The 12237-nt window shown below is 41.6% G+C and overlaps 1 protein-coding gene across 5 annotated transcripts in view; it reads left to right on the forward strand.

Annotated features, from left to right (window-relative positions):
• anks1b (ankyrin repeat and sterile alpha motif domain containing 1B) overlaps window positions 1-12237 on the forward strand; it is a 275419-nt gene that overhangs the window by 95997 nt on the left and 167185 nt on the right. For all 5 annotated transcript variants that reach the window (XM_034163413.1, XM_034163407.1, XM_034163410.1 and 2 more), the window contains one exon: window positions 3425-3526. In XM_034163413.1, coding sequence (XP_034019304.1) covers window positions 3425-3526 — 102 coding nt within the window. The remainder of the gene's footprint in view (window positions 1-3424; window positions 3527-12237) is intronic.

Consider the following 12237-nt stretch of genomic DNA (forward strand, 5'->3'; position numbering starts at 1 on the left):
AGCATCAAATTCAGCACAAATACTCCTTAGACATTACTCGTTTGAAATAACCAATTAGACACCTGAATTTTCAATAAGCAGCCAGGTAGGGGTTCAAAATTAAGATGCTCTAATCATATTGAAAACTATATCAGACCATTCGCTTGATATAATGATCCAAAAAGGTTATAGTTTGGACTAACTATGACTGAATGTTGTGGAGTTATGGGGTAAAAACAGCAAGAATGGTGACAAAGGTCCGTTTAAGTTTGTACAGGGGTCAAAAGTTAAAGTTGCCCCAATTTTGTTCAAAAGTGATGTAAATTATTAGTTGAGTTAGCAGAGTTTGGACCATGTGTCATGCTTAGTTGTCATGTTACAGGTTGACATATGTGACATGTCATATGTGACATGTCCAATGAACATTGACCTTGTTTGACCTTTACTTTGGAGACCAAACATTCTACACAGTCAAAACTATTCCATGTATTCATCCTATTAGCACCCACTGCCCGGGTGATTTCCATGCTGGACCCAAGGTGGTTCATTAATGTTGTGGATCCCAGAGCAGATCTGGCAGTTTTGAAGACAATGTCCAACCTGGTTCTCGTGAGGTATACCTCCTGAAGAGGTTGGTGAGCATAAGCATTTATATACACTCAACAAAAATATAAACGCAACACTTTTGGTTTTGCTCCCATTTTGTATGAGATGAACTCAAAGATCTAAAACTTTTTCCACATATACAATATCACCATTTCCCTCAAATATTGTTCACAAACCAGTCTAAATCTGTGATAGTGAGAACTTCTCCTTTGCTGAGATAATCCATCCCACCTCACAGGTGTGCCATACCAAGATGCTGATTAGACACTATGATTAGTGCACAGGGTGCCTTAGACTGTCCCAATAAAAGGCCACTCTGAAAGGTGCAGTTGTATCACACAGCACAATGCCACAGATGTCGCAAGATTTGAGGGAGCGTGCAATTGGCATGCTGACAGCAGGAATGTCAACCAGAGCTGTTGCTCGTGTATTGAATGTTCATTTCTCTACCATAAGCCATCTCCAAAGGCGTTTCAGAGAATTTGGCAGTACATCCAACCAGCCTCACAACCGCAGACCACGTGTAACCACACCAGCCCAGGACCTCCACATCCAGCATGTTCACCTCCAAGATCGTCTGAGACACACAAACGGACAGCTGCTGAAACAATCGGTTTGCATAACCAAAGAATTTCTGCACAAATTGTCAGAAATCGTCTCAGGGAAGCTCATCTGCATGCTCGTCGTCCTCATTGGGGTCTCAACCTGACTCCAGTTCGTCATCGTAACCGACTTGAGTGGGCAAATGCTCACATTCGCTGGCATTTGGCACGTTGGAGAGGTGTTCTCTTCACGGATGAATCGCGGTTCACACTGTCCAGGGCAGATGGCAGACAGCGTGTGTGGCGTTGTGTGGGTGAGCGGTTTTCTGATGTCAATGTTGTGGATCGAGTGGCCCATGGTGGCGGTGGGGTTATGGTATGGGCAGGCGTCTGTTATGGACGAAGAACACAGGTGCATTTTATTGATGGCATTTTGAATGCACAGAGATACCGTGACGAGATCCTGAGACCCATTGTTGTGCCATACATCCAAGAACATCACCTCATGTTGCAGCAGGATAATGCACGGCCCCATGTTGCAAGGATCTGTACACAATTCTTGGAAGCTGAGAATGTCCCAGTTCTTGCATGGCCGGCATACTCACCGGACATGTCACCCATTGAGCATGTTTGGGATGCTCTGGACTGGCGTATACGACAGCGTGTACCAGTTCCTGCCAATATCCAGCAACTTCGCACAGCCATTGAAGAGGCGTGGACCAACATTCCACAGGCCACAACTGACAACCTGATCAACTCTATGCGAAGGAGATGTGTTGCACTGCATGAGGCAAATGGTGGTCACACCAGATACTGACTGGTATCCCCCCCCAATAAAACAAAACTGCACCTTTCAGAGTGGCCTTTATTGTGGGCAGTCTAAGGCACACCTGTGCACTAATCATGGTGTCTAATCAGCATCTTGATATGGCACACCTGTGAGGTGTGATGGATTATCTCAGCAAAGGAGAAGTGCTCACTATCACAGATTAGACTGGTTTGTGAACAATATTTGAGGGAATGGTGATATTGTGTATGTGGAAAAAGTTTTAGATCTTTGAGTTCATCTCATACAAAATGGGAGCAAAACCAAAAGTGTTGCGTTTATATTTTTGTTGAGTGTACATTTACAAACGGGTCACAGTTTGAATGAAAAACCAATATAAAATGTTTTCGAAAGGCATTGGGTGCCACATGTCACTAGAACAGCTTCTGCTGAAGAGCTGGAACCCCATTCCTCCAAAAGAAGATATTCTCCCATTTGATGTTTTGATGGTGATGAGCATAAACACAGCTAGTCAACAGTGTAACCCAGATTTTAAACTAAAAAGAAAAAAACATGTAGAATCGGAATTCATTAATTAGCTGTTTGACACCCACTTTCATCAATATTAAAGGTTTGGAATCATTGTCATTGTGTGCAAATAGTGTTTGGAGCTTGTACATTAACACACTCCTTATAGTGCACGCCAATTTTGTGCAGAGATTCTTTATTTCCTTTGATATCACTACCAGCCATTCAACTTTTCCTGTTTCCTGAAGGACTTTCTGTGCGTGGTCGTGTTCTTTTGGCTTCAGTGTTATTAACATCCTGCCTCAAAATAGAGCTGTGGTGACTGAACTTTTTGAACTGTAACATGCACTAATCAATTATTGTGTGCACCCGGGCAGGATGCAGGATGGGTTGGCATCTTCGCACTGTCACATGTGCTGTCCGGGGGAACAGCTGAGGACGATGAAACATCCTGTCAGTTTGCTAAAAATATTGTACACTATAATGTTTTCAGATACACCCAAAGAGAACTGTCACGCTGCATCAAATTCAAATGGGTTTGCGCTCCATTTTTATAACATTATATACAGTAGTGTTCAGAATAATAGTAGTGAAATGTGACTAAAAAGATTAATCCAGGTTTTGAGTTATTTCTTATTGTTACATGGGAAACAAGGTACCAGTAGATTCAGTAGATTCTCACAAATCCAACAAGACCAAGCATTCATGATATGCACACTCTTAAGGCTATGAAATTGGGCTATTAGTAATTAACGACTTGGTTTTATCTGATGAACAGCATGTACTTGCCTAATAAAAAGCTTTCATGAATTAATGAAACCGCTTGAACATCCTCTAACTGGATCTCATTCATCTTCAGATTCATTCATCGCTACTCTTTCATCTGTCTGCAGGTTCATGCTGGGTGTGTGTGTGTGCTTTCTCAGTCTCAGAAGCAGTCAATGTGACCTCTGACCTCCTCTTTAGATGCATAACACTAACAGTATACCACCTTGCGTTTCAGGGATTGACAGCAATCTCAGAGACACGCAGGGAAGAACGGCTCTAGAGATCCTGAGAGAACATCCTGCGCCGAAATCCCAGCAGATCACTGCTCTCATCCAGGGTAAAACACGTGCACATGCACACTAGATGAATTCAGAATTAGGTCACTGGAGCAGATGTAACAAAGCTACACTTCTGAGGGTTTAATGGTTTTACAGTTTTTCAACTAGACTAAGCGTTTGAACAGTCTCAGGAGTCTACGTTTCATGGTCCTTCACTATTCTTGGTCCTAGACTATATTGTGAAAAGTCAATAATTTGTTTTAATTTTGGATTTAAAAGATTCCTCATATTTTATGCTGTATTTTTCATTCCAAAATGTTTGGAAGCATTAATCACAGACACTTTGGGCTTTATCATGCACCTGGTGCAATGCTCTGCAAAGCCCAGTCCAAGTGTTATTGCTGTTTTCCAGCAGATGTAGTTGTTGTTTTCATGCTCAGTGCTCACATTGAGTAAGTAGCAAGAGAACTTGCAGGCATCTCTGCACCCATTGGTACGTTGGTTTTAAAATGAGATGCGCTCAGGCGCAGTGCTGCAGAAAGCCCTTAGGCCAGAGACCAAAATATTGAAATACAACCTACTCCACTTGTACACACAGGGTTGCTCATTAGTGTTTCAAACTACAACAGAATCAACTAAAAGTAAACTCTGATTGAAAAGTACAAATTTCACCTTACTGGTTCATTGCTTCACCTCAGGGAGCTTTGGTAGCTGCTCCTGGAAATGATCCACTCACCATCTACACAGCAGTCTGTCACTCTCCCATCGTACCTGGCTCTTAAAGCCAATTGTTGATGACACCGATTGAGAGAATTCATATTATGCCCAGAACACACCCATGACCAAGAGACTAAATACAACACTTTATGCCCTACACCTCACTTTGTGCTGAGATTGTGTTGTGCAAATAGAAAAGTGGAGTTAAATAGGCCACAGATGCACTTGTGGAATTCCTTTTAGGCCATGCACTGAAGATTGGGCCATATATTGCAGTTTTTGGGTGCTTGTTTTATGCATGTGGAAGGTAGACTTCTATAGTAGTAACAGTGTAATGTTTGGAATCCACAGCTTGTATTAGGATGAGGGAAGCATTTCTGTCAATGCAGAAAGCCCATTTCTCCACCTGTTGCACGCAGAACCCACAGGTTGCTTACGGACAATGCTATTGGACGCTTTTACAATGTGACCATACTGTTGATTAACATCAGAACCAAAACTTGTATTATGATTTTTTTGTGGTCATGAGATGTGGACTACAGAAAAATGAAGGTTAACAGTTTGCTATTTATAGTAAAACCTTTACTTTAATTTCCTAATATTTATTAAAGCGATGATCATGTTAATTGTGTCCTGGCATCAGATTCTGTTGAAAACAAACACCGGCACATGTTTCCAGTTTTGCTCAAATTGCATGCATTCCAAAATAAGAAAACAGCTGCAGTTTTTTAGTTGGAAGAAAATGAGATGAATATTAGAAAAGCTTTTATGGGATGTTAAATATTCTAAAATGGAAGATGCTGGAGAGGGTTTTTATTGTTGCATATTTGAGCTTTACGATGGGACGATATGGCAAGCAAGATCACAGGCATTTTTTCCATTTTGTTGCAACTTCCAAAGACTTTCTCACTTGGACCTCTGTGTTATCAGTAAAGTGAGTTGAACTAGTTGACTTCGTCCCGGTCAATCTTGTCTTTCATCAGGGATGTGGTCGGGCTCTTGCTGTGTTTATTGCTTGCATGGACTGAATGTTGGGTAGAGTCGCCTTTGTTATTGAGGAACAGTCCACTGGTTGCAACTTTGTGGAATCAGTTGGTGCCCTGATTGCAGCACTTAACACTTGTCTCTGGTAGCTCGGTGATTACAATCGAGACGAGCCTTGGTAGTCAAGAGTTTGCTAGATAAAGGTGTTTGGCAATGCTGATACCTTTGCAGGATAATGAAGGTCCAAGTCTTTAGTGTCCTGGTGCTTCCTGTCTTACTGTAGGGCTCTGAGACTTGGGTGCTAACCAGTAACCTGAAGTGATGACTGGATGACTTTAGTACTAGATCTCCCAGATACTTGGGTACCACTGGAATGGATTTGTTTAGAATAAACTGTTACTTTGGGAGACTTAGATGAATGTGATCCAGCATGCAGGTGCCTCCGTCTTGAGGACCAAGGTCAAGGCAGCGCCCTCATCTGGCTGTGGCAGATAGATGTCTGTTTTTGGGTGGTGGGCATGGACCACTTTTCTGCCTAGTTGGTTGCCGTCTGAGAACCAGGGCAATTCCACACCAGCACAAGCATCCAACCTGGTTTGTGATTCAAAAAAACAAGACTATTCATGTTCAAACTAAAGAGACTGTTCTGACTTCAGTCTTCCGCTTGCTGTTTTTGTTCTCTTGGTGACTCCACGCTGTTTTGTGTGGCCAGTGATTGTCAGTGTGCATTTTACACCACGGTCCCCGAGATCCCAAAGATTCACCAGATTGCACCGTTTAAAGACCGCTTCAGTATGAAAGCTGTAATCTGCGGCTTGGAAGCCTTTACCATGTGTCCTCGTGTAATCTGCTTGTGTATGCGAGACACATAGTTAGAGATGATTTAAATAGCGGCACAGGATGAAGAGAACTTCCCAACATTAGCAGCAAAGTTTCTCTGTAGGCTTTCAGTTGTCCAGGTGGTTTCCATAGTAGAGAAGCTTGAATCTTCGACTGGACTGGGTTGCTTGACGCGAGGACGTTTCGCTTCAAATCGCAGAAGCTTCCTCAGCTAAAATTCTTGCTCTGGTAGTCTGACTTCTGTCTGACACTTGTCGAGAAGAACAAACAGAAGCCACAAAAGCTGGTTTGAGAGAGGGGTGAAAGAGGCATTCTATGTGAAACAGTTGAAACCCAGCCTTAACTGGGGAGGGGGTCTGAGACACACTTTGTTTCCTGTTTACAATGGGGTACTCAGATCAAAGCAGTTTCAGTACTTTGCTCATGGTAATGAGTCATTCACGCCATCAGGAGAGGCGTCAGTCCCATCATTAGGAGGGACAGCTACCCTGTCATTAGGAGGTTGCTAACTAGAGCACAATAGGTGCTAATTAAAGCAATTGTTTAGTCACTAGCCAATAGCAGTCTGCCTCTCAGTAGGAGGCATCTGGTTAGGTTTAAAACTCCAGCTTTTGTGGCTTCTGTTTGTTCTTCTCGACAAGAGTGAAGACAGAAGTCAGACTACCAGAGCAAGAATTTTAGCTGAGGAAGCTTCTGCGATTTGAAGCGAAACGTCCTCGCATCAAGGAACCCAGTCCAGTCGAAGATTCAAGCTTCTCTACTATTAGCAGCAAAGTGGTTTCAAACAGGCGGGAATGATGGACCGAATCCAAGGAATGTGAGAATGATGCTGCAGCGATAAAATGCCATGAAGCACAATAAACCAGGGAAATCACAGAGCAAATTCTACATCACGGGTATTTCCACTTTCTTCTTCTCATGGAGTCTGATGTCTGGATTCGTTTCTGCGATTTGACCCTGATTGCTGAACATCGCCAATTCTGCAGCTCTGATCGCAGCCCGTGCAGTATGAAAAAGAGGAACCTGATTTCTCAAACTTATGGTTATAATTATTTTGCCTAGAAATGGACAAAGGGAAATGGTTCCATAGACTTTGTGTTCAAATATTAAGACACAAAGCTGAGGTTAGAATGATTATTAGAATTTAATCTCAGCTGGAAAAGAGAGATGTGGGCTTGACTGTAAAAGAGGACAAGTGAGTGTGTGTGTGTGTATGAAGAGACACAGCTGGGAGTTTTGAAAAAGATCAGCTGCATGTCATTTCCTATTGGAGAGGACGTGTGGAAAAGGACACACGCACGCACACGGCAAAAGAGCTGTCATTTACTCAGCCAGCTGAGAGGCATTCTGCATTCCACAGGCAGCTCATTATGGACAGAATCTCATTTGATTTAATGCCACGTCCCCCCCCTCCTTGAAATTCATTAACATTTTGCTCTTTTTCTGCAAAGCAGGAACTGGTTTGCAATCCAAGGATTTTATTTGAGAAACCTTTGTGTTTGTTCCACTCTTCTTCCAAGGTACTTGGGCCAGTTTTCACCAAACTTGCTGTGTGCATATAGGTGTACAGTAGTGTTCAGAATAATAGTAGTGCTATGTGACTAAAAAGATTAATCCAGGTTTTGAGTATATTTCTTATTGTTACATGGGAAACAAGGTACCAGTAGATTCAGTAAATTCTCACAAATCCAACAAGACCAAGCATTCATGATATGCACACTCTTAAGGCTATGAAATTGGGCTATTAGTAAAAAAAAAAAGTAGAAAAGGAGGTGTTCACAATAATAGTAGTGTGGCATTCAGTCAGTGAGTTCGTCAGTTTTGTAGAACAAACAGGTGTGAATCAGGTGTCCCCTATTTAAGGATGAAGCCAGCACCTGTTGAACATGCTTTTCTCTTTGAAAGCCTGAGGAAAATGGGACGTTCAAGACATTGTTCAGAAGAACAGCGTAGTTTGATGAAAAAATTGATTAGAGAGGGGAAAACTTATACGCAGGTGCAAAAAATTATAGGCTGTTCATCTACAATGATCTCCAATGCTTTAAAATGGACAAAAAAAACCAGAGACGTGTGGAAGAAAACAACCAATGACAACAACCATCAAAATGGATGGAAGAATAACCAGAATGGCAAAGGCTCACCCATTGATCAGCTCCAGGATGATCAAAGACAGTCTGGAGTTACCTGTAAGTGCTGTGACAGAAGACGCCTGTGTGAAGCTAATTTATTTGCAAGAATCCCCCGCAAAGTCCCTCTGTTAAATAAAAGACATGCAGAAGAGGTTACAATTTGCCAAAGAACACATCAACTGGCCTAAAGAGAAATGGAGGAATATTTTGTGGGCTGATGAGAGTAAAATTCTTCTTTTTGGGTCCAAGGGCCACAGACAGTTTGTGAGACGACCCCCAAACTCTGAATTCAAGCCACAGTTCACAGTGAAGACAGTGAAGCATGGTGGTGCAAGCATCATGATATGGGCATGTTTCTCCTACTATGGTGTTGGTCCTATATATCGCATACCAGGTATCATGGATCAGTTTGGATATGTCAAAATACTTGAAGAGGTCATGTTGCCTTATGCTGAAGAGGACATGCCCTTGAAATGGGTGTTTCAACAAGACAATGACCCCAAGCACACTAGTACATGAGCAAAATCTTGGTTCCAAACCAACAAAATTAATGCCTCGCAGATGTGAAGAAATCATGAAAAACTGTGGCTATACAACTAAATGCTAGTTTAGTGATTTACAGGATTGCTAAAAAAGCAGTTTGAACATAACAGTTTTGAGTTTGTAGCGTCAACAGCAGATGCTACTATTATTGTGAACACCCCCTTTTCTACTTTTTTTTTACTAATAGCCCAATTTCATAGCCTTAAGAGTGTGCATATCATGAATGCTTGGTCTTGTTGGATTTGTGAGAATCTACTGAATCTACTGGTACCTTGGTTCCCATGTAACAATAAGAAATATACTCAAAACCTGGATTAATCTTTTTAGTCACATAGCACTATTATTATTCTGAGCACTACTGTACATGTATACTGTATATATATAGAGAGAGAGGTGGATTGTGGAATTGCCCATGTGAGGACAAATTTGGTGTCAAAGGTCAAAATTTAAGTTTTTCATTCCAATTTGCACCAAACTTGCCCCACACATATAGGTGGGTTTCATTTATATAGCGCCAAATCAAAACAAAGCTACCTCAAGGCGCTTCACACAAAGAAGGTCTAACTTTACCAACCCCTAGAGCTCCGATGATTTGAGGAAGAAACCTCAAGCAGACCAGACTCAAAGGGGTGACCCTCTGCTTGGGCCATGCGACCAACACACTTGACAATACAAATATACAGGAGATTTTTGGGAATTTTGTGGAATTGCCCAGTTGAGTACACATTTGCAAAACATCAAAATTACGGTCAAGATTTCTGCCAAATGCGGAATGTCAGTGAAGAGTGACTCCAAAATTGGCCTTAAAGAATTAATTCAGTTAAATGTCAAGATCAAGAAATTTGATTCTCAACCTGATTTGGACCAACTATGGCACAGAATTGCCCCGGCAAGGTCACATGATTTCAGTGAAGGTCAACGTCATTGGGGTTGCATGTCAGATTGCTGTAGCCATTACTGTTTCCATGCCCAGAGGTACTATTACCCAGTTTATTTTAAACTATTGTCACAAGTCTACCACGTCTGACAGCGAGCCATGCAAATTGGATTCAGTGCTCCCGTAATATCTGGTTCTGTGTAGACAGCAATTTCAATTTATTGACCCTTAATTTAACACCAATTCTTAGTGAGCTCCATCCAGTTGCTCTGGAAAAAAAATTCATAAAAATCTAAAGGTATGAGCTCAGTTAAATAAAAGGGGTTTGAATTCTCTTGCTCTCGGTTTTGTGTCATCTTGCTGAGTCGAAGCTGAGGGTTCACACTCATGCATGTGCATAGACGACACATTTCTGAGCACATTAACAAGGCTCCTCATTAGGGCTCTGCAGGGAATCTGCCACATGGCTTCACTGGATGTCTGCAACACTTCTGTGCTTCTCTGCTCTTACAGTGCTGTGGAAACTTTTGTGACTCTGTGAGCTTTTACACATTATAATTCATTTGTGATGTCACATTTTTTCAAGAGTAAAATTCTTAAACACTTTTTTTTTTAAAGTCGGCGAAAGCAAAACTCTACAGCATGACATTAATTAAATAAAAATATTAAAGCAAACGACAATGAAATTGCCTGATTTCTTTAGATTTCCAAGTTACTGAATATATTTGGGACTTAAATGACATATATCATTAAGAAATACAAACAGCGTGGTACTGCAGCTGTCTGAATTAGGCCTTTCTGAAAAACTGAGAAATGGTGCAAGAAGAGGACTAGTGAGGAAAGCCACCAAGACACACATGATGCTGTACTTCCAAAGGAGTTGATGCAACCAGCAAAAGTTACACTTTGCTCAGTTGTCCAATCACAGCCTCAGAAGCCTATAACTCCTTCAAAGTTGTCATGGGTGAATTATTGGCTTCCCTCACTCATCTCCCTTCTGTATGCTCACTCTGTTTTTCCAGGCTGGTTTACAACACAGTACCATACAGTTTGCATTTTTTAATGATTGGCATAAAGTCAAAGATAGTCAGAGACTTGGAAGTGTTCATGTATCCATTCCTTGACTTTTATAAATGAAACTGGCTGTAAGGTCGTCTCATTGCCAGTTTGTGACATCCAACTGTCTACGCTGGTGATGCAAAAAATAATCTGACACCCAATCGTGGCTTGATGTTGGGTGTAAACGGTGGTGAAAGTAGTGTTGTAGAACAGTGAAAGATTGGGAATTTTTGAACATGTTTAAAAAAAAGTTGTGATATTGGTATACATCATTATTCAAAACTGAATTGGCAGATTGAATTTGTGCGTGAGTGGTGGTAAAATTTTTCCAAAAGTAGGTGGTGTTGGACATCTGGGTACAGTAGAGTCCTCTACCGTCCCCTGAGCAGAAGCCTCTTTCTGATTCTCCTCTGTAATATAAATCTCACAAAAAGTATGTCAGTCTTTAAGACAAGTCCAGATTGAAATGTAAACGGATACATTTTTGTTTTGTGGGAAAATGTGGGAATAACACAGGATTAAATCAAATCAAATCAAAATCAAATCAATTTTATTTATATAGCGCCAAATCACAACAAACAGTTGCCCCAAGGCGCTTTATATTGTAAGGCAAAAGCCATACAATAATTACAGAAAAACCCGAACGGTTAAAACGACCCCCTGTGAGCAAGCACTTGGCAACAGTGGGAAGGAAAAACTCCCTTTTAACAGGAAGAAACCTCCAGCAGAACCAGGCTCAGGGAGGGGCAGTCTTCTGCTGGGACTGGTTGGGGCTGAGGGGAGAGAATCAGGAAAAAGACATGCTGTGGAAGACAGCAGAGATCAATCACTAATGATTAAATGCAGAGTAGTGCATACAGAGCAAAAAGAAAAAGAAACACTCAGTGCATCATGGGAACCCCCCAGCAGTCTAAGTCTATAGCAGCATAACTAAGGGATGGTTCAGGGTCACCTGATCCAGCCCTAACTATAAGCTTTAGCAAAAAGGAAAGTTTTAAGCCTAATCTTAAAAGTAGAGAGGGTGTCTGTCTCCCTGATCCGAACTGGGAGCTGGTTCCACAGGAGAGGAGCCTGAAAGCTGAAGGCTCTGCCTCCCATTCTACTCTTAAAAACCCTAGGAACTACAAGTAAGCCTGCAGTCTGAGAGTGAAGCGCTCTATTGGGGTGATATGGTACTATGAGGTCCCTAAGATAAGATGGGACCTGATTGTTCAAAACCTTTTAAGTAAGAAGAAGAATTTTAAATTCTATTCTAGAATTAACAGGAAGCCAATGAAGAGAGGCCAATATGGGTGAGATATGCTCTCTCCTTCTAGTCCCCGTCAGTACTCTAGCTGCAGCATTTTGAATTAACTGAAGATTAAACGGAATGAGGCTCACGTTTTTGGGTATATTCGGCATGCTAATCCAATTACATTTTTTCCATGAATCTGATTGGTTAATCCTATGAGATTTCAGACCGTATAATATCGGGATAATGGTGGCAAAATATTCAACCATTTCACATTTGGATGTATTACTCCGCGCCCTGACCACTGTTTTGACGAGATTTTATTCCTGTCGAATATCATTCCTGTCCAGGGAACAGGACGCGGAACTGTCAGTTTATGCGATGAGACGC

This window comes from Thalassophryne amazonica, chromosome 22 (genome assembly GCF_902500255.1).
Source record: "Thalassophryne amazonica chromosome 22, fThaAma1.1, whole genome shotgun sequence".
Classification (NCBI taxonomy): Eukaryota; Metazoa; Chordata; class Actinopteri; order Batrachoidiformes; family Batrachoididae; genus Thalassophryne; species Thalassophryne amazonica.